This window comes from Hemitrygon akajei, chromosome 17 (genome assembly GCF_048418815.1).
Source record: "Hemitrygon akajei chromosome 17, sHemAka1.3, whole genome shotgun sequence".
Lineage (NCBI taxonomy): Eukaryota > Metazoa > Chordata > Chondrichthyes > Myliobatiformes > Dasyatidae > Hemitrygon > Hemitrygon akajei.
The window spans coordinates 43,018,362-43,039,225 of record NC_133140.1 but is presented as its reverse complement, the minus strand read 5'-3'; the positions used below and the strand labels follow the sequence as shown (position 1 = coordinate 43,039,225).

The 20,864-nt window shown below is 42.4% G+C and overlaps 1 protein-coding gene across 8 annotated transcripts in view; it reads left to right on the top strand.

Moving 5' to 3' along the window:
* chd9 (chromodomain helicase DNA binding protein 9) overlaps positions 1-20,864 on the top strand; it is a 268,861-nt gene that overhangs the window by 59,364 nt on the left and 188,633 nt on the right. For 6 of the 8 annotated variants that reach the window (XM_073070007.1, XM_073070017.1, XM_073070011.1 and 3 more), the window contains one exon: positions 18,097-19,788. In XM_073070007.1, coding sequence (XP_072926108.1) covers positions 18,259-19,788 — 1,530 coding nt within the window. In that variant the 5' untranslated portion in view covers positions 18,097-18,258. The remainder of the gene's footprint in view (positions 1-18,096; positions 19,789-20,864) is intronic. The other 2 variants (XM_073070009.1, XM_073070008.1) reach the window with 1 other exon arrangement.

Below are 20,864 nucleotides of genomic sequence, written 5' to 3'. Positions count from 1 at the left end.
GGCTGGTATATGTCTAGGGGAAAAAGAGATCCAGCCACACACCAACCCACCTCCCGTACACGCAGGTGCTGTGAGAATCGCGTTTATGCCTCGCGCCCGCCAACAGTATCAAACCCACAACAAATACCGTTATGAAAAACACTTTAAAGAGTTTACTAAAATTAAAAGAGTATTAGGCAATACAATATATATATATATATATATATATATATATATATATATATATATATACAAGAAAAAAACAAAAGGCGCCAACTTATCAAAGTTCAGTCAGTTTAGTGCACATCGGTGGAGCTCATCCAGCGAACCACTCGACTCCTCGGTGGTTGTCCTCCCGAAACTCCCACTTCGGACTCCCCGGTGGTCGTCCGAGCGCACGTCCTCCTTCCTCGGCGTCTCCCTCCGGACTCTCCTCACACCCCAAGCCCGCGCAACCCCTCCCCCAAGTTCCCAGCCTCACAAAACACAATAACATTCCCCATTGATTAACAAATGAATACAATTACCATATCAGCCATTCTAAAGCGAAACAACAGCAAGAGAAACTTTTAACAGACAAAGAAGCATTCCTACTCGTAACAAACCAAAGAAGCCCTTTTTAGTAACATACACAGGACATTGTACATTCTCTCCCCACCAGCAAATGTCATGCCCTCATGGCATTACTAGGGTTCCCCAAAGCTTCTTGCAACACCCAAAACCCAACCCAGGTGCAGAAAGCAGTGACATAACTACCCAGAGCAGTAGAAATCACACTCGGTTCTCCTGGTACCACATATGTCAAACGCTCTGGGGGGCGCCTAATCCTCTGAGATCTCCATACCCCTTCTGCCCCCCTGGGCTCCCTCTCCACCTGCGAACCCACTGTCTTGGACACCCCAGGTCTTCCTGACAGACCCTCACCCCCTTCCTCACGGGGGTCCTCCCTCACCTGAGATCTCTCCGGCTCACGCTCGGGCTCCACCCTCTCTCCCACCACTGTTGGCTGCCTCTCCATCTGACCCTCAAGACCTTCCCTCCTCTCACCCAATTCAGTATGGGAAGGGCCAGGAGCCTCCTCTCCGGGTACTGGAGCACCAGCGAATGGGAACAGGGGCCACTCATCTGAGTCGTCCTCTTCCGAATCAGTAGCCATTTCCGGGCGAGGGACCCGTCCCCGCTCTTCAGCAGCGGGCTCTTCCCTTTCTCCGCGCCCTCGCAGAGTCCTTGTACTGGGCGTGACCTCCCACTCTGGCTCCGTATCCACCTGCACCGCTTGACCCAGCGGCAGCAGGTGATTCCGATGGAGTACCTTGATAGGCCCTTTCCCATCCTCAGGTTTCACCCGGTAAATTGGCAGGTTCGGCATCTGGCTCTCTATTACATAGGGGCTGGCCACCCATCGGTCTGCCAACTTGTGCTTACCAGGGAGTCCCACATTCCGTAAAAGGACCCGGTCGCCCGGCAATAATTGAACAAGCTTCACCTTTCGATCATACCGCATCTTATTCCTCTGATTTTGTTTGGTAGCCGCCGCCTCGGCCAACTCGTACGCCCGCTGTAACTCCCTCTTCATGTCGGACACATACTTTAGATTTGACTTCCCGGGTAATTCACCCACTTCACCCCCAAAACACGTCAATGGGCAACCTCGCTTCCTGCTCAAACATCAGATAATAGGGTGAATATCTTGTGGCATCATTGCTAGTACAATTGTAACAGTGAACCAATTGTCCAATATAACGACTCCACCTGCTTTTCTGCCCAATCTCCAGCGTCCCGAGCATATCCAACAGGGTCCGGTTGAACCTCTCTGGCTGCGGATCTCCCTGTGGGTGATACGGGGTAGTCCTGGATTTCTCAACCCCAAGCATAGTCAGTAATTCATGGATAAGGCGGCTCTCAAAGTCCTGCCCCTGATCGCTATGGATTCGCCTGGGAAGGCCGTAATGAACAAAATACTTCTCCCATAACACCTTCGCCACTGTCGTCACCTTCTGATCCTTAGTGGGAAATGCCTGAGCATAGCGAGTGTAATGATCAGTGATGACTAAGACATTCGCGGTGTTGCTGGTGTCAGGCTCAATCGACAAAAAATCCATACATACCAGGTCCAGAGGTCCCGCACTCTGCAAGTGCGACAGTGGAGCCGCCAACGCGGGCAGGGTCTTCCTCCGGATGCAACGACTGCAGCCCCTACAGTATTCTTTGACTTCCCCCCTCATCCGGGGCCAGTAGAACCGGTCTTTGAGTAATCCATAGGTCTTTTCCACCCCCAAGTGTCCAGAATCATCATGTAGGGCCTGGAGTACAGCCTGCCGATACTCCTCCGTCAGGACCAGTTGCCAACAGTGGGGTTGGTCCGGAGGCGCCGTTACCCGATACAAGATTTTGTTCTTTAACTTCAACCGAGACCACTCCTTCAACAACAGGGCCACGAATGGGTGTTTCGCCTTCTCAGCCAATGCCCCATCCCCCCTCTCGACCGCTCTCCACACTGTGCCAATGCCCGGGTCATTTTGCTGAGCAGCTGCCACTTCCCCGGGACTCAGTTCCGGCAACTGTTTAGTCCGCAGTGCGGTCAGGTCACAGTAAGCTAGGGGTATGGCGTCGTCAAAACCCCCCAGATGGTCCACGGCTCGTTCCAGCCTCCCTCTTCCCTCGGCCTTCACGGTGATAGCAAACTGACACATCGCCTTCACTCCAGGGGCAGGGACACTCTCCGACTCCACACTCTCTCCGAGGATGAGGCTGAGAAGACATCGGAGGAGGAGCTAGAGCTAGAGGAAAACCCCAGAGAGGTGGCAGGCACTAGCAAAGGGAGGAGGGAGGAGGGAGTCGTGACTAGGCCCCGCTCCCCAGGTAGGGTGGAAGCCTCCGAGCTGGCAGCTGCACTTAACTCCCTGTTGGGAGTGGCCGAGAGGCCACGGCTGAAGCTGGGGGTGTTCTCCGGAGCCAAGCCTACTCCGGACGGGGAGGTGGACTATGAGGGCCTGGATCGAGCATACGTCCTTGATGTTAGAGGAGTGGCCAGGCTCGGAGGAGGAGAAGCGGCAGCGATTGGTGGGAAGTTTGAGGGGTTTAGCAGCCAAAACAGTTCGGGAGTGGAAAGCTGAAAAGTCTGGGGCCTCAGTGGAGGAATGTATAGAAGTTTTGGAGGGAGCGTTTGGGTTGTCAGGGGAACCCTGGCTGCTTTTAGCAGAGTTCCAACGCCTGGAACAATGGAGAGGGGAAAAGCTCTCCGAGTACATAATTAGGATGGAGGGGATGCTCTCGGGGCTGCGGCGCCGGGGGGTAGTGAAGGCGCCTGACGTGGCTAGCGTGAGGATGAGTCAGTTATTCAGTGGCTCTCTGGAGGAGGACAAGGTGGCGTGGACTATTAGGCAGGCTTATAGGAAAGGCCCCCCTCCATCGTTTGGGCAACTGATTAGAGAGGTGCGGGTGGAAGAGAGAGCGTTGGGGCGGAAAAGGGGCGCGGGCCTACGGGAGCGATCCTCAGCGATACAGGAAGTGGTGGCTGGGTGGAGGAATGACAACCCTTGAGTTTTGCTTTGGAGCTATTGAGTTTTTCAGCTTTCGCTGAGAACTAGCAGTGCGGTTTCATCTCTGCAAGCATGTACAAGACTTGTGATGAACTGTACGCATGTGTGAACATGCACACTGAGTCCAGAACTTTAGAGGAAACCAGTGTGAGCAGCACTATATTCTGTGTTTGAACGTGATGGTGGTGGGGGTAGCATGTGGTTCACTTGTATGTTATCCAGGATTAACCCTGGACAGTGCTGTGCAAATGAATGCAGCAAACTGGCATGTCCAATTAACCCTAGGTACTCTAGGCAGGTGTCTTGGCTTCTTAAAACCTTCAGTAACACTGGTCTTTTTGAAGGTGCTTATGCAATTTGTTTCACTTTGAGACATTGGGTGTAATGAAAGTGTGTGTGTGTGTGTGTGTGTGTGTGTGTGTGTGTGTGTGTGTGTGTGTGTGTGTGTGTGTGTGTGTGTGTGTGTGTGTGTGTGTGTGTGTGTGTGTGTGTGTGTGTGTGTGTGTGTGTGTTTTGCTGCTTCCGCACAGAAGCATCATTATTAAGTGTATGAAGCTGGACTTATCCCATTTGATGCTTTCCAAAAGCTCCAGCACAAGCTCTTTCTTAATATCTCCATGCTCAAGCTTTTCTGTAAGCCATCCCTACAATCAATATTAAGTGATATTAATAACATAGCAAGAAGAGGCAAAGGAAATCCTACTGGTTGGGGGGGGGGGGGGGGGAAGAGTAGAAGACTAACATGATTGGTCATGTAAGCAGGAAAAACATACAGAGTGTAAAGCACGAGCAAAAATTGCAGTTGTATTAGAGGTGGACAATTTAGATGTGTGGGGAAAAAATTATGAAGGAAATGGGGAACAAAGGAAGCACACTGAATTGTGGTTACTGCTTGTGCAGAGGGCTCACAGTAATTCTAGTTGTAAAGCACAGTTCACTGGGACTAGTTCAGATTATTTGAACAATTAATCGTAATCCCTATCCCTTTGCACAATCAGGTCACTATATTTTCCTTGGAGTGTTGGAGCAGTTGAAAGCAAAAGTAAATCTAGAGCTTCCTGTTTTTGGGGGGTGGGTGGGTGGGGGAAGGAATCTGCATGAAGTTGGATCTTGTGAACCAGCCTGTGCAGTGAGAGTTTCCTGTTTCAGAACACTGCATGAGAGTAAGTTTAGTGAATCAGCATGTGTAGAGCTAGTGATAAAATGGGTTTCAGCTCTACAGACTTCTGTTTATCACAAGCGATTAGGAATGGGATTGTTTATTTGATTCAAGTGGGAACAGTCGATACAGTATGTCATGTGTACAAATGTTTTCATAAGAAAACTAAAGCAGTATTCATCTATAATCATGGATTTGCATATGATGGGTTGGTAATTTGAATATATCAATTTTCTGTTGAAATGTACAGAACCAAACCCATCTTTGGAGGGACATCCAATCACAAGCAAGAGAAAAACTGCAGATGCTGGAAATCTGTGGAAATTTGGATGGGAATGTATTTAACATGAACACGATTTTAGTATTAAACTAGTCAAAAATATGTTTGTTCTTAATATTTTAATTTCAAAGAGAATGGAACACAAGCAGACAATTATTTGAGTGCACAGGTTTTCCTCCTCCGTCTGTAAAGTCGTAACATCTGCTTACACCCAAGGGGCATTATCTGTCAACTTATGTCAGACCTGAGTTCCATAGAGTCACATAGCAATTCAGCAGGTCATTAGGTGTATTAATTCACTTTTATATTTTGCAATTTTTAAAAAAAATATTACTTTGTTCAGAAACTGGTCATGTATATCCATTTGGGCATATTATATTTTCAAATGCAGAATCTAATTAATATAGAACAATTTGCTTAAATCTCCCCTTCCCTGATTTATTTCTTTGAGGGCAGTTGGCATTTTCCAGTGATTTTAGATTATGTATTTTTGGTACCTTAATTATATATAAAAAAAACTTTTGGTTCACAACTGGTACATTAACAATATAATGGACTCTATTACTTTGTGCAACGAGGTTTATTAGTTTAAATTCTGTTGGTACAGACAAGAACTACAGGCAATTTGAAGAAGGATCAAGCATTGATGTAAGATTTACAGGTGCAAGAATATTTAATATTTAAATTTAGAATATATGCTAGAGTGAAACTAGGCTTCTCTTTTCCAAAGGAACTTGGGGGTGTTTTATTTAGTGTAATTTTGGAACTTCTTGATTCCTCAGGAAGGAGGAGGAAGGATTCTGTTTCTATTGGCCTTTAATGGAAACTCATCATTATTCATCATCAACCAAATGTTTCTTCAATTTAAGTATGAAGCTTCAGTCCTCACTACTCAACACACAACTGAAAATAGTTTCAAGTTAGACTAGATGACTAGCATGATTTGAATTCGCAATGACATAGTCAATAATTTGTATAGGACCATGACAGATAAATTTCCCTCCCCCAACAGATTTCTGAATGAACAGTGAACTCACTACCTCACTATTTTTAGTTCCGCTCTTTTTTCTCAGTACATATTTAATTAAGTGTTGTATTTACTGGGCAGTTCCACTTTCTCAACCTCAGAACTCCAGGTACAGTGGTATAAACAAGTATCACAAACTGAGGTCTCCCTTGTTTGCAGTGGATGACCCTGACATCTTCTGTGCCTTGTCATGCCTTTCGCTCTTTGCGGAGCGTTGTGGGATCGCCTTCCTAGCCATTGGATCTCACTGTGGATCTCATCCTCCCAGACTTCATCTGCTAGGACAGGCATGTCCCTATGGCAACGGGATATGAGGCCGCAGGCTGGCCTTACCCGGTTTAGCCCGTCCGTCAAAGTAGTGTACCGAGATGTGGCCACTGACACATGCACGCAGCTACTTGGAGTCACAGGTGAGGACTGAATGTCTGGTGGGGACCAAAGGTGAGTGAGCTGCCCCAGAATGGACATGACAAGATCCTTTACTAGAGGTGCTACCCCTCCCTTGACGCCCCATAACCCAAATACATATACTTATTTAAATTAGTAGATTTTTATATATTGTAATGTACTGGTGTTTTAAAACAGCAAATTCACAACATATGCTAGTTAAACCTAATTCTGAAATGGAAACTCAGCCTTTGCTTGTAACATTTCATTGCAATTGTTAATGAACAGTGGAAGACAAATCAATAAATTATAAATCTGGTAAATGGTTTCTTCCTCCAATCTTCCCTTCCCTAGTCGGATCATTTTCTGATTTTGTTTTTGTGCAGGAATGTCGTCTGCACTTGAGAATTGGCAGTTTTTATGTCTTTCTGGAGGTGCTACTCTAGAGTCAATATATTCCCTGAGTGAATTATTCCCACTTTCACCCTTGGGTTTATCTGTGCTGAACATCAAAAATAAGTAATGGCAGAGGTGTAAGCTATTTGGCCTCTCACACCTGCTCTGCCTCTCAATAAGGTCATGACTGATCTTTTACTTTGGTGTCACTTTCCTGCATTGAGTTGATAACCCTTAAATCTGTCAAAAGCCTGTTTTAAATATACTTGGCAACTGACTGCCTACAACCACCTCGGGTGGGGAATTCCAGGCATTCACTCTCTTCTCATCTCAGTTGAAGTGTCAGCTCCTTACTTTAATTTATTTATTGAGACACAGCATGGAAAAGGCCCTTCTGGGCCTTCGAGCTGCACCGCACGGCAACCCCTGATTTAACTCTAGCCTAATCACGGCAAAATTTACAGTAACTAATTAACCTACCGGTGCATCTTTGGATTGTGGGAGGGAACCGGTGCACCAGGAGAAAACCCATGCATTCCATGGGGAGGAATGCTTACAGATGACACCAGAATTGAACTGTGAACTGCCGTGCTACTGTGGCACCCCGAATCTGGCTATGATCCCTGATTCTAGAATCTCTAGTCTGAAGAAACATCAACACTACATTGATTCTGCGAAGTTGGTGATTTTATGTTTGTAAATGGCAATGAAATTGCCTCTCTCTTAATTACAGGGAGTGTAGGCTGTGTTGTTATCTGACACACCCACCCTGCCAGGACTTAATCTGGTGCAATCCCTCTGTCGTAAGGGTTTCTTTCATTTTGTGGGGAGACCAACTCTGCACACAGCATTTCTGGTGCAGTTTATTATCTAGTTTATTATCGCTGACGTATTGTGAAATTTATTGTTTTTGCGGTGGCAGTATATTGCAATACATAAGATTTATGATGTTACTAAACAATAAATGTGCAGGAGTGGAAGGGTGTTCAGGGATCGTTGAGGAATCTGGCAGAGGGGAAGAAATTGTTCCAAGATTGTTGTTTGGATATTCAGGCTCCTCTACCTCCTCCCCAGCCATTGTATTGAGAAGAGGGCATGTCCTGGGTGGTGAGGGTCTTTAATGATGGATGCCTCCTCCTCGAGGCACCACCTCTTGAAAATGTCCTCGGCAGTGGAAAGGGCTGTGCCCGTGCTGGCACTGGTGGAATTTGCAGCTCTCTGCAACCTCTTTTGTTCTGCACATTGGGAGCTTCATTCCGGAATGCTCTTCATTGTACATCTATAGAAATTTTGCAAGTCTTTGGGACGTAGGATAGTGCAGCATAGCATAATATAGACCCTTCGGCCCACAGTATTGTGCTGACCTTTTAACCTATTCCAAGATCAATCCAACCCTCCCCTCCCATATAGATCTCTATTTTTCTTTCATCTGTGTGCCCATCTAAGAGTCTGCTAAATATCCAAAACGTATCTGCCCCTATCACCATCCCTGGCAGTTCATTTACCACTCCATGTATAATTAAAAAATAACTGATCTTTCCTCCCCCATACTTTCCTCCAATCACATTTAAATTATGCCCTTTCATAATAGGCTTTGTGGCTCTAGAAATAAGTGCTGTCTATCCAATCTATCTATGCCTCTTATCATCTTGTACACCTCTGTCAAGTCACCTCTCATCATTCTGCGCTCCAAAGGGAAATAACCTAGCTCACTCAAACCTTTACTGATAATACATGCTCTCTAATCCAGGTAACATTCTGGTAAATCTCCCCTGTACCCTCTCTAAAGCTTCCATATCCTTCCTATAATGAAATGCAATACATTATTCCAAGTGTGGTCTAAACAGAGTCTTGCAAGGATGTAACTTTACTTTGTGGCTCTTCAGCTCAGTCCCCTGACTAATGAAAGTCAACACTCCATATGTCTTATTAACTTGTAAGCAACTTTGAAGGATCTATGGATGTAGACCCCTTTGTTCATAAAAACTGCTAAAAATCTTGCCATTAACCTTGTATCCTGCCTTCACGTTTGGTCATTTCAGATCGAACTCCATCTCCAGTTTCTCAGCTCACCTCTGCATCCAATCAGTGTCCCATTGTAACCGCAGACAACCTTCTACACTTTGCACAACGCTACCAACTTTCATGTCATCGGCATCTAACTAAGCTACCCTTCCATCTCCTATCAGACTATGGTTCTCCACATGCATGTAAATACTGTTTGTAAGAATCCTGACCAATAATTGAAGACTCACAGGTCTATAATTCCCAGGATTAACCCTATTTACTTTCTTGAACCAAGAAGTGCCATTTGCTAGCCTCCAATCTTCTGTTACCACTCCTGTGGCCAATGAGGATGCAAAGATCATCACCAAAGGCACTGTACTCTGTTCCTTCACTTCCTGTAGTAACTTGTGATGCATCCTGTCTGGTCCCGGGGAATTATCTATCCTAATGAATTTTTGTTTCAGCACATTCTCTTTCTTAACCTTGAGATGTTCCAGCATATTAGTCTGTTCTAAGGCTGTTGTCACATTTGTCAAGGTCCCTCTCACTGGTGAATATCGAAGCAAAGTATTCACAAGGACCTCCCCTAGCTCCTCTGACACCAGCACATTTCCTTGTAGATCCCTGTTTGATGCTACCCTTATTCTCGTCATCCTCCTGTTCTTCACAAGTGTGTATAACACCTTGGGATTTTCCTTAATTCCACTCATCAAGGCTTCACATGTCTCCTCTAGCTCTCCTAAGTCCCTTAAGCTCCTTCCTGATTATCTTATAGCTCTCAAAAGCCCTGCCTGATCCATGCTTCCTAAACCCTAAGTATGCTTGCTTCTTCCTCTTGACTAGATCTTCCACTTCTCTTATTAACCAATGGTTACTTCTCCCTACCATCCTTTCTGTGCCTCAGTGGGATAAAATTATCCAGAACTGCATGCAAGTGCCCCTTAAACAACCTCCGCATTTCCATTGTACATTTCCCTGAGAACATCCGTTCCCAATTTATACTCCCAAGTTTCTGCTTAATAGTATTATAATTTGCCCTCTTCCAATTAAATACTTTACCATACTGTCAGCTGCTGTCCAATTCAAGGCAATGGTAAAGGTGAGGGAGTAGTGGTCACTGTCTCTGAAATGCTCACCAACTAAGAGATCTGTTACCTGGCCAGATTCATTGCCAAGTACTAGATCCTGTATGGCACTCCCCTAGTTGGCCATATATTGTGTCAGGAATCCTTCCTGTACACACCTAGCAATAAGGTGGGCGTCTCTTTTACCTTTCCTTCTGAGCCTCAGAGCCAGACTCAGTACCAGAGACTGATTGTTGTGGTTTTCCTCTGGAAATACCAAACCTCATCAAACTTCTAGTGAAGTAGAAATGCTCATAAGCCGCCTTCATGATTGTGTCAATGTGTTGGGCTCAGGAGCTTGAAACTGCACACCCTTTCCACAGCTGACCTCCTGCCTGTCTCCTTGCCACCATCTGAGATTCTGCCAACAACCATGCTGCTGGTAGAAAATTTACAGATGGCATTTGACCTGTCAGTCATGTGTGTAGGGAGAGTAGAGCAGTGGTCCAAGCACACATCCTTATACAATTGGACCCTATATAATTGGAGTGAGCTTTTCTTTTATTGTACTCAAATATTATCTCACTGATTCACCAGAATTTATTTTATTTGTCACTGATTGCTCTGGAGAGGGTACAGAGGAAATTCACCAGAATGCTGTCTGGGATGTGCCTTGCAGTTGTGCGGAGAGACACTTGTGTTCCTTGGAGGAACCTTGGGAATCACCAGCAAATTTTCTCTGCACCCTCTCTGGAGAGTAGAAAACTTTTCCTGATAGTGGAAAACTATAGGGCACAGGTTTGGGTAAGGGGAGGGTAAGATATTCAGAGGGCATCAGAAGAGAATCAGGGGGGATAAAAATTATGTATCTTTTTCCGGTCTTAGTGGTTGGAATCTAGGATGCAGTGAGTAGATGGCGGAGGCACGACAATTGGCTATCTGCATGACTATTGAAATTCCTAGGCTTAGAAGTCTATAGACCAAGGTCTTGTAAATGTGAATGTGTTATTGATGGTTAGCATGGACCTGAGGAGATGAAGGGCCTGTTTCTAATATTATAGCTATGATTCTACATTGGCCAGTTAAAATATGCCAAGTGTTAAGAGCATGGTTGCGGTGGCTACCAATGAATTTGAAGTCATTAAGATTTCAAGTTCGTGAAATTTTCTTTTTAAAATTGATGTGAGTCGAAGTGATGGCAGGCAGTCAGATTATCATAAATAGTCTACTATTATACTTGAGAAGGAAAACTTGGCATGTCATATTTATAACTGCATTGCTTCACCAAGTAGAGTACCTGTGAATTCCTCTTTTTTAATTTAATTTTTATTTGGACAAGATATTCACAAGTATTACACAAACTTTTTTTACATATAAAACCTTTTCTATTTTTTGTATGTGTATAAATCTATATATATTTATACATTCACAAATACACACTGAGATGATATTAAAAGAAAAATAATTAGGCACTTAAATAAATATTTATGTGCAATTGTAATTACACACTATTAAACTAAATAATAATAGTCATTAAAAAAATGTAATAATAGTGGTTGAATAATAATTTCTATGTATCTCTTCTCGTCCATTTCTTTCTTGTCCAAAATAATGTGTGTAACTCTATAAAACTTCCATCGTAGGTGTTTGTATCTTAACACGTTCATGTTTGCTCCTACCCATAAACATACTTACCCAATTCCTGTGTACTTGTTTACTGCATTTTAACAATTTTTCCTAAATCTTTTTCTTTTCTTGTGTTGATTCCATGTTTTCCAGAAATAAAGCAGTGAACATTCGAACCAAGGGAGCTTATGTTAACACTATTACTATGTTAATGAGGAAAGCAGTATGAACCATTAGGAGAGTCATCTAAAGTCTGCTCGTATTGGGGTTATAAATTCAATCCATTTATTCCAAATTTGATAAAATTTTTCTTTTTGAATTCGCAGGGAGTAAGTCATCTTTTTCATTTTAAATATTTCCAAAATAATTTCATGCCAGTCTTCTAAAGTAGGTGATACTGGATTTAGTCACTTTCTGGTAATTGATTTCTTACTTGCCACTAAAAGGGCCTGCAGCAACTTTCTATCTTTCTTCTGTTCCGAAAACAATACATGCCCCAAATGAATTCCTCTTTCTGACTCTGAGAGGAATCTCAGAGCATGGAGAGATGGCCTGAAGAACACAGGAGCTTGAATGGGCAGCAACTGCCAGCCTGGCAAAAAACATTCACACCCTGTGAAAGATTAATAACAAAAAATGCCCAATTTATCCCCATTCTGGGACTGGTAATTAATTACCTCATTTTAACCCTGGAAGCAATTCCATTATTTGTGCATGTACCCTGTTCACTCATTTTCTGATCTATCCAGAATTTCTATTCATTGGGAAGCACACAACTGACTGCATTTCGTAACATCTTCAGCTTTCCCTGCACAGCAGCAGAGAAGCTGTTTACGTCAGCAGAGTGGAACATTTCCAATTCTGACATGTGAAACGTTGGCTGTGGTTCTTGTGTGTGAATGCAGGTCTGCTGTGGGGATAAGGGAGCCGGTATTAGTCGTGCAAATTCCAGGAGCTTGCTCAGGCGCCAGTCTCTCAGAATCCAAACTAAAGCAGCAGTGATATAAGAGTGACTTTGTGATTCCTGAACCAGATGAAATTCAAAAACTCACTTGAACCTGCAGCCACACATAATGAAAATAAAGGCTTTTGAATTTAGTTGTAAACAGGCAGGCAATTTGCTTCCAAGTGTTAGTAACTCGGGCTCCATCTGAAGTCTGCTCCATGAATGAATCTGATCCTATTGGACAATACAGTAAACGCCTAGTAGAGTGGTTTGCAGTTTGTTGGAACAGACTAACTTGGTGTGCCCACTTGTCAGACTTGTTGCTGCTCCTAACTCAAACATAAAATGTTCTTGTCCATCACCCTGCTGGAAGATGTTAATTCAGAGCAGGATGTTAGGTGAAGAATGTATTTTTCTTCCTGATGAGATGCAAAACCTTTAATATATGTAAAGCTAAAAAGGAGGGTGATTTTGAATCAGTTAATTAAGGTACAGTAGGGGAAACTAAGACAGGGTGAGAAAATAGTTAGAAAAGAGAGGGAAGATTTTAATCTTGACATTTGACTTAATTTTCTTGATGTGTTTACTAGTCAATTACAGAGGTTACCACAGGGATCTTGCTGAGAACTCTTGATAACCTGGTGTTCATAAATCGCAAATAGACAAAAACAGTGTGCGGGAGAGGATCACAGAATAGCTATGACTGGAGAGCAAGCAGGTGCAGGAGGAGTGTTCATCATCAACCTCGCTGTCTCAGTGAGTGACTTGAGTCTGCTCAGCTCAACCCAACTTCCAGTTGTTCGGGTAAGGTGGGGTGTGGTGTACCTGTGGTCCCACAGTCACCAGCAAATCCATGCTATCTATCCCACCTGTCTTCCAAACACTCGTCCAAGGGTTGTATACGAGTTTAGCTTTTGTAATTCAGGGAGGACCCGCATGCAATTCTATATGCTTATGAAAATCACAGAAAATTTTAACTTGGATGTCGCAGTTTTTTGTAAAATATTGATTAGTATTACAGGATATTACATACTTGCATCAAACTTGAGGCCAATTTGTACATTGACCCTTTCTTTTCAAAATCTGACAAATTTATTGAAGTTACTACAAACCATACACAGTATATGGTGGCAGTTTTGTAGCTCAATGGCAATTGCAAATTTGATCCATTTTTTTTTATTATTTAAGTATAATTAGTTGAAATTCATGACGATATTGCACGTGATTTACACCTCTGAGTGAAATTACCTCTCTTTGTTTCGTTTAGTGGCAGTTTATTTTTAACTGTTTATCAGGATGGAAGATTGAAGAAAATGAGACAGCACTGGAAATGCTTGTGTAATTAGTAGATGCTATTTGTGTATTTCTTGACTAATTTTTTTACTTTACCCCCAATGCACATATATTTTCTGAGGAAATATGAACTGAAATTTAAACAAAAACTAATGGAAAAAGGTGTTTAAAGGTATCTTAAACCTTTCCGCTTGTTTCATGGTCCTAAATCCTATAAGTTCCATAGATGTTTATGGATCCTTGCTAAGAAGTTGAGAATTCTGTGGAGTGGAAAATTGCAGTGGTGGAGCAATCTAACTTGTGGAACCGGGATCTTTGGTTTTGATAGTGGATGCACACAGCCAGGACAAGGTCAGGGTTGAGGTTACAACGTGATAAGCCCATAGAAGCCAATTTAACTAACTTGGATTGTCTGATCTCCTGTCCTTTTTTCTGAATGTTAGCATATTATCAGGTGTTCAAATTGAAGAAAAGTTTTGATCGGTACGTGGATGGGAGGGGTATGGAGGGCTGTGCTCCAAGTGCAGGCCAATGGGACGAGGCAGAATAACAGGTTGGCACAGACTAAATGGACCAAAGGGCTTGTTGCTGCGCTGCGGTGCTGTAGGATGACACTGTCTCTTGTAAGTATGTCTGTTGGTCAGTCAGGAGTGGAGATAGGAAATGGCTTTGTTCTGTAGATTACAGCTCCTATGCTCTCTGGCAGTTATGCAGAATATGTGCTGGAGTACTAACTTGTACATTGCAGTTTTATGCTGAGTAAAGGCAGGAAGTAAACTTTCCACTGATTTCTGGCCACTGCGGTACCTCTGACAGTGACACCCACAATATATTAAACCAGGTGCAGTGATTTGTTGACGATCACTATTACTCATGATTGTCTTGATGGTAGTTGCAAATTGTATAATTTGGCCTCATTTCTGACATGTCTTTAGAAATGGTACCTCTCTATAGTATGTACCGCATTATTTATAATAGGCAGACCCAGTGAGCTTGAGGGAATTTAGTTGTACAATTGAACTTGAACTGTTTGGTTAATGTTGGGTGCTGTTGTGCATCCAACGAAGTTAAGAGTTGAAATGAACATCATCTAGTACTGAAGTGTATCCAACTTGAAGATTGGAATCTAATTTTCCAAGGAGAAATCTCATTGTTCAGGTAGATCTCCGTCAGCTTAGTGCTTGACAAAGTAACCTGTGCGGCCAATATAAGGTTATGTCTGCATTAGACTTGGTGCAGAACTTCCATGAGAAAGTACTGAAGTCATGATCCAAGGTACCATCTGGAATGGAATGAGACTTGTATGCTTCTTGTCCAATTTTTATTCCGGATTACTTTCATGCAAATATTCTCAGGCTTCCATAGATTCTAATTTCCTTTTATCAAGCCTTCCCCCATCATATAACAGATGTTTTGATACATACTGCTCAAACAGATTCACTTGTGTTTCTAAATAATTCATAATTCCTCTTTATTGTCCAGCAGACCTTTATTATTACTATGGCTCTTAGAAGAGGAGCATACATCAATTTTGTAAATACACCCTGAGAAGTTCTGTTAAAGATTCTGTACGTTGGAGGATTGTCCATTAGCTTGAATTTCCCTGGGCCTGCTAATGGATATAATCCAGCATTGAACATTTGAAGGACCTTTCATCTGAAATATCAGGGTGATTTCTTTTGCCACAGATGCTGTCTAACTTGCTGAGTATTTCAAGCATTTCTGTTTTTATTCTGTTATCTGTATTGGTTTGACATGAAAGTCAAAGTACATTTATTATCAAAGCATGTATGCAATACCCAACTCTGAGATTCATCTTCTCTCACAGACAGCCACAGAACCAAGATGAACCATGGGACCTGTTTAAACAAAAATTACGTCAACCCCATCCCCCCCACGTAAAGAAACAAATTGCACAAATGGTAACAAAAAAATGAGTGAAAACACAGAATATAAAACACAAAATCAAAAGGCATATTCAGTTCGTTATCTGCAGGCCACCCTGATTCAAAGTTGCCCAAAGTAGCAACAAAAATGGGAGCGACTAGAAGCTCATCATATGTGAGTTAGAGTCCACGATCCACAGACCGCATTGATTAAACCTTCCTCTGGCACCATCGAGGGAGGGCAGGGAGAGAAAACGCAAGGACCTTCACTTGGTTACAGGGAGGGAGAGTAAGACCATCACAGGCAGTCACACTCCTCTGGCAGCAGCAAGCAAGAGGCCGGTAGATGGTGCTGAACACTCGCCCTCTGCACCCGCCTCGATGATTTCAATCTTCCTCGGCGCTTTGATTGCCGAGAGTTGGAGTCGATCATGGGTCTCCTGGCCTTTTGCTCACAGCCACGTGGAATTGTCTCGGAGACCGCAAAGTTAATATTATTTAATATTAAAGCATCAGTTTTAATATTAAGTGTTATTAACATTTTAACCTTAACTGTTCCCAATTTAAGCCTTAGTTACATGTTACATCTATACAAGCACTGTTTATACAGCACAAATTTATATTTTATTCAAGCTGCTCTGACAAAGTAGTTCCCCTCTACTGCCTGTGTACACATCGGCAAATCAGACAGATTGTCAGGTGATGTTTAGGCTTTTCAGGAAGATCATGTCTGGGTAAAGCTGAGAAAAATATAGTCAAAGTAGCCTAGAGAAGTTCCAAATAGCACTTTTTTGCCCTTTTTGTATCTATCTTGTTTACAAAAGTTTTTTTGCTTTTTTTTTTAAGCATAAAATGTGACAGCATCTGTGTACTGAGATATGCAAGGTACTAACATTAACAATGAGAACCACTCTTGAAAGATGATGTGGTCTTGTTGCACTGGGGAGGACTGGGTTCAAAGGGATCAGGTTGTAGGCCAGAGAAGTTCAGCATATTAAGTGAGCCAGCCTGCAATATGCTCAAATATCCAGCTGTATGAAAAATAGATTGTATTTTCTGTGGATGAAGTGCCTATTTTCAGCAATTCTGGGAACTGCAAAGTAGAGTTCAGATTTGAGTGCACTTCTCCCCATGTGTTCATTTTGGTTGAGAGAATCGAGTCCATCATTTATTTTAACACTGGAGCATGGTGATCCTCAGGGAAAAAATTCCTTGAGTTTTATTTTCACCTGTTGTTTTCCAATTTCAGACACTCCCCCCCCAAAAAAAAATTGTCCGTTTTATTACTGACACTTAAGTCATAAATAACTATGTTGGTTCCACCTTTACTTCTGTACCTTCCCACCTCCCGGCATGTTTGATGCTCTTAGATCCCTTTGCTATTACATCTCTCACACCAAGCAATTTAGGCTGTCTCAATAGTTACTTATTTCCTGTGGTGCAAACATTGAAGGAAAATTTATATTGAATTACTGGTTAGACAACTGGATGATGAAGAGTGCTCTTAAAGCTACACTGTCTTTCAGGAAGAAGCATGGTGCCTTCCTTCATTATCACGGTGGGTTTCAATCATTAGTGCTTGTAAATTTGCAGACATTGAAAGACAACGACTGTGGATCTGTCTGCCATGGATGGTACTTTTGCCAGATCTCCCAGTGTCGAGTTTCCACTGACTCAATGTACACTTTGTACAAATGCAGAGCAAATAACAAAAAAGAATTTGAAATGTGGACAACCTTATTTGACTACTCGTAAAGAAAAGAATACATACTAATGTTAGAGTTTGGATTTTTTAAAGCTGGGATCGATATCCAGAGTGGTAACCTATTTTTCTGTTGTGCATCCGCAGTGATTTTGTTTCATTTAAAAATAACATTTATGTGGGTAAGTTAGATTTATTTTAAAGATTTTACAAATGTTATCTCTTACATAATTTGCACTCACCCACATCATTAAGTTACACTGCATTTAAGTATTTGTGTTGTCTTGATTTCAGGTCACGGGAATGATTGTATAGATCTGTTGCAAACTTCGAATACTATTACCCTGTGTTATCCTAATATATATGGGCTAATCTTGTACCTTATAAGTCAGCAAGTGCATAAAAAGAAAATGTAGTAAAACTCTGGTCTGACATCATCTGTGGAGAAACAGATTGCCCTAAATATTAACTCACTGCCCTGACGTAGCCTAGACAGCTAAGTAATTCCAGTTTTTTCTGTTTCTATTTTAGATATCCAGTATTTTATGTTTGTGAGTACACCTCTGCTGGCCTGTACAGGTTCTTGACTGTGTGGGATGGGAATGGATGCATTGAAATGGGACTGTAATATGTGAACTCACCTACCTGTTTTGGGTCATGAAGACTGCATTGACTTATCCTTTCTTCCACGCCATGTTAGTTAAGCTGATAGAGTGTATTTTGTGTGTGATATTGCCTATGTTCTCATGCAATATAAAATAAGTAAGTGCATTATTTAATTTATATTTTCTTTACTTTTAAGGAACTTTCTGTGTGTTGCATTACAGAGATGTCTGCTTGACTTAAGTGGATAGAAAGTGACATGGAATGGATTAGTTGTTGAACAGTTTAAGTATCAGTACCCGCTGCAGTGAGCACATTTGGAACAAAGTGTTGAATACTGCTGAGCAGTAAATGCAACAAGATGACTGACCCCATCATGGACTTCTTGGATGATGCCAATTTGTTTGGTGGAGGACTGGACGGATTGACAGACGATGGATTTTCACAACCTGGACCAGTTTCGTTGGTTGATGAACTAAACCTAAGTGCAGATTTTGAACCTTTGCAAGTTGAGCCATTGCATCATGTACCAGAGACACAGACACCAGACAAAATTAACTTTGAACAATTACAGACATTTGATTCATTAAAACTTCATCACGTGAACCAGCCATTTAATCTGGTGGGTAGCGGTAATGAGACTAGTGTATTGTCTCCACATTCCCAATATCATTGTTCACCCGATCATCAAAATCAGACAAATGGGCTCTTTCCTTCTGCCCATAGTGAGAATAGTGCACAGTCGTTTGTCGATGGAAGTCCAATGTGGGGTCACCAAAGCCCTATTTCAAATCAAAATGGATCGCCATTCCATAGCTTGCAAGGACATTCACAGTCCATGCAGCAGATGACGCCGTTTTTAACGCACCATGATTTTGCTTTGCCTCAGTCGAACCAACAGCAGCAGCAAGCTGAGTCGATGCAGCCCCAGCAGACTCTTAACCATTTCACTACAGGACAGAAAACTCTAAGTCAAGGCAATCAGTTCATGGGGGTCCATGGGTCGCCTTCATCTCACATGACTCGCATTGGTCAACCAACTACTACAGTTAGCTCATCCACTCAGCACCCTGCCGCAGTGCAGCAGTTCAGCCAGCCGGCCGCCACTGTGAATCCCGTACATCCTATTCGATTCACCAGTAGTGCCAGCCATGGCGGTGTACATCACAACGTCAGCTACTCAAGCTCTTCACGAGAAATGACTACTTGTTCTGTCAACAACTCAAGCCAGTTTACCCCTCAGTATTCCTATCCTAATAACAACCTGGCTAATGGCAACAACTTGCCATCTACTACAATACTTTCAACTCATCAACCATCGCAGGGCATGACATGCTTCCCAGGGAGTGATGCGTTCACAGTGCCAGCAGGGACCAACCAAGAACCAGTACATCATATGCTCAGTCCCAACAGTCCTGCTAAACAAAAGATTTTATCGCCTATGCATTCTGTAAACACTCAGGGAAATTTCAGTCCTTCAAGTATGTCCTCTGTTCAAACTGATGTGCCAATAACAACCAGCTCAGTGTCTAAAATGAGAATTTCTAATGCATCAACTCAAAGGAAACCAACGGTCATTTCACCGTTACAGGGAAATCCACTTCCACAGTGTCAGACGCATCCCTTGACTAGGATGGATACTGAGGATGTTTATCAGGACCAGCTGTTGACGTCTTTTGGGAACTCCGGTCTGCACCAGAGAGATTCACCTCCTGTTCCAAGGCCAACCGTTCCCCAACAGGTACAGCAACATCTAAACATGCAACAGGACGTGGTTATCCAGCATCAAATGCATCAAGAAACATCTGCCGCCAGTCACATCCCTTCTCAACACTGGCAACCTTCGATAACCAGCCAGCATCAGCCGGCAGAAGGACCTGTACAGCTGCAGGTTTGTACTTGAACTTCTGCCTTTGCGCTAGATTTTGCAACTACTTTCAGCTGACGTTATAATTGTGTTACATTTGAAATGTTAATAAAGGGCAACTTTAAAAATCTGTTTTTAGGAATAAAAGTACAAGTGTTGCTGGAGTGGAGTTTATCCTACTTCATTACTTTAAGACATCAATTGGTTTTTGCATGGTTAGGTTTTAAGAGTTTTGTCCCCAAAATTACTGGAAATGTGAATTGGTTGATAGCAACAAAGGCATCGGGCCCTCTGGGGAGCAGTGGGAAAATATATATCACCTTAACCAATGAGATTAATGGACTGAGAAACAAACACAGGAGGTGAAAAGAATGTGAAAGAGAGCAGATGAATTCGGTGGCAAATTAAAAACAGACGGAGAAATGCAAGGTACAAAAATCCTAAGGTAAAAGAGGGAATAGAAAAAAATCACCTTAAATTGCGGAAAAATTGAAAATCTGAAACAAAAAAATACAATATACAGTTCCCACTTTTTGGGCGAAAGCCTATTTGGTGCCCATTAACAATTATCACCTTGTTTAAAGGGTACTTGTACTATAAATAGACCTGACTTTCCATGGCGTGTGTAATGGGCAATTAATTCACAAATGCAGCAACATCAGGAACTCACAGGAAGGTGAAGGGCAAGATGTTTTAGCAAAGCTAACTCTAGCACATTGGCTAGCAACTTGAGGTTCCTTGTAATTCCTGGGTTATCTTTTTGCTTGAGGATGTTTTTCGATTTGCATAAATAGTGCTTAAATATGACTATTTGTAGGTGTGGAAATGTAAAATAAGTGGGGAGTTTTGTGGTTGTAATACAATCTCCACATTCAGAAATGGTACATTTTAGTTATTGGGGTGTTCAATTAAATGAAGGTTAGTGTGCTACAATTGTGATATACTTAATGTTATTTTTGAAGAACTATGAACTTAACTTCTGGTTTATTCTGGAGAACAGTTTAATTAAGGCATTGAATACCTGAAATAATGAATTTCCAATCTTATAAACCATGAATGAAAACTGGGAGTACTTTGATGTTTCTTAAAATTGGTGGTCA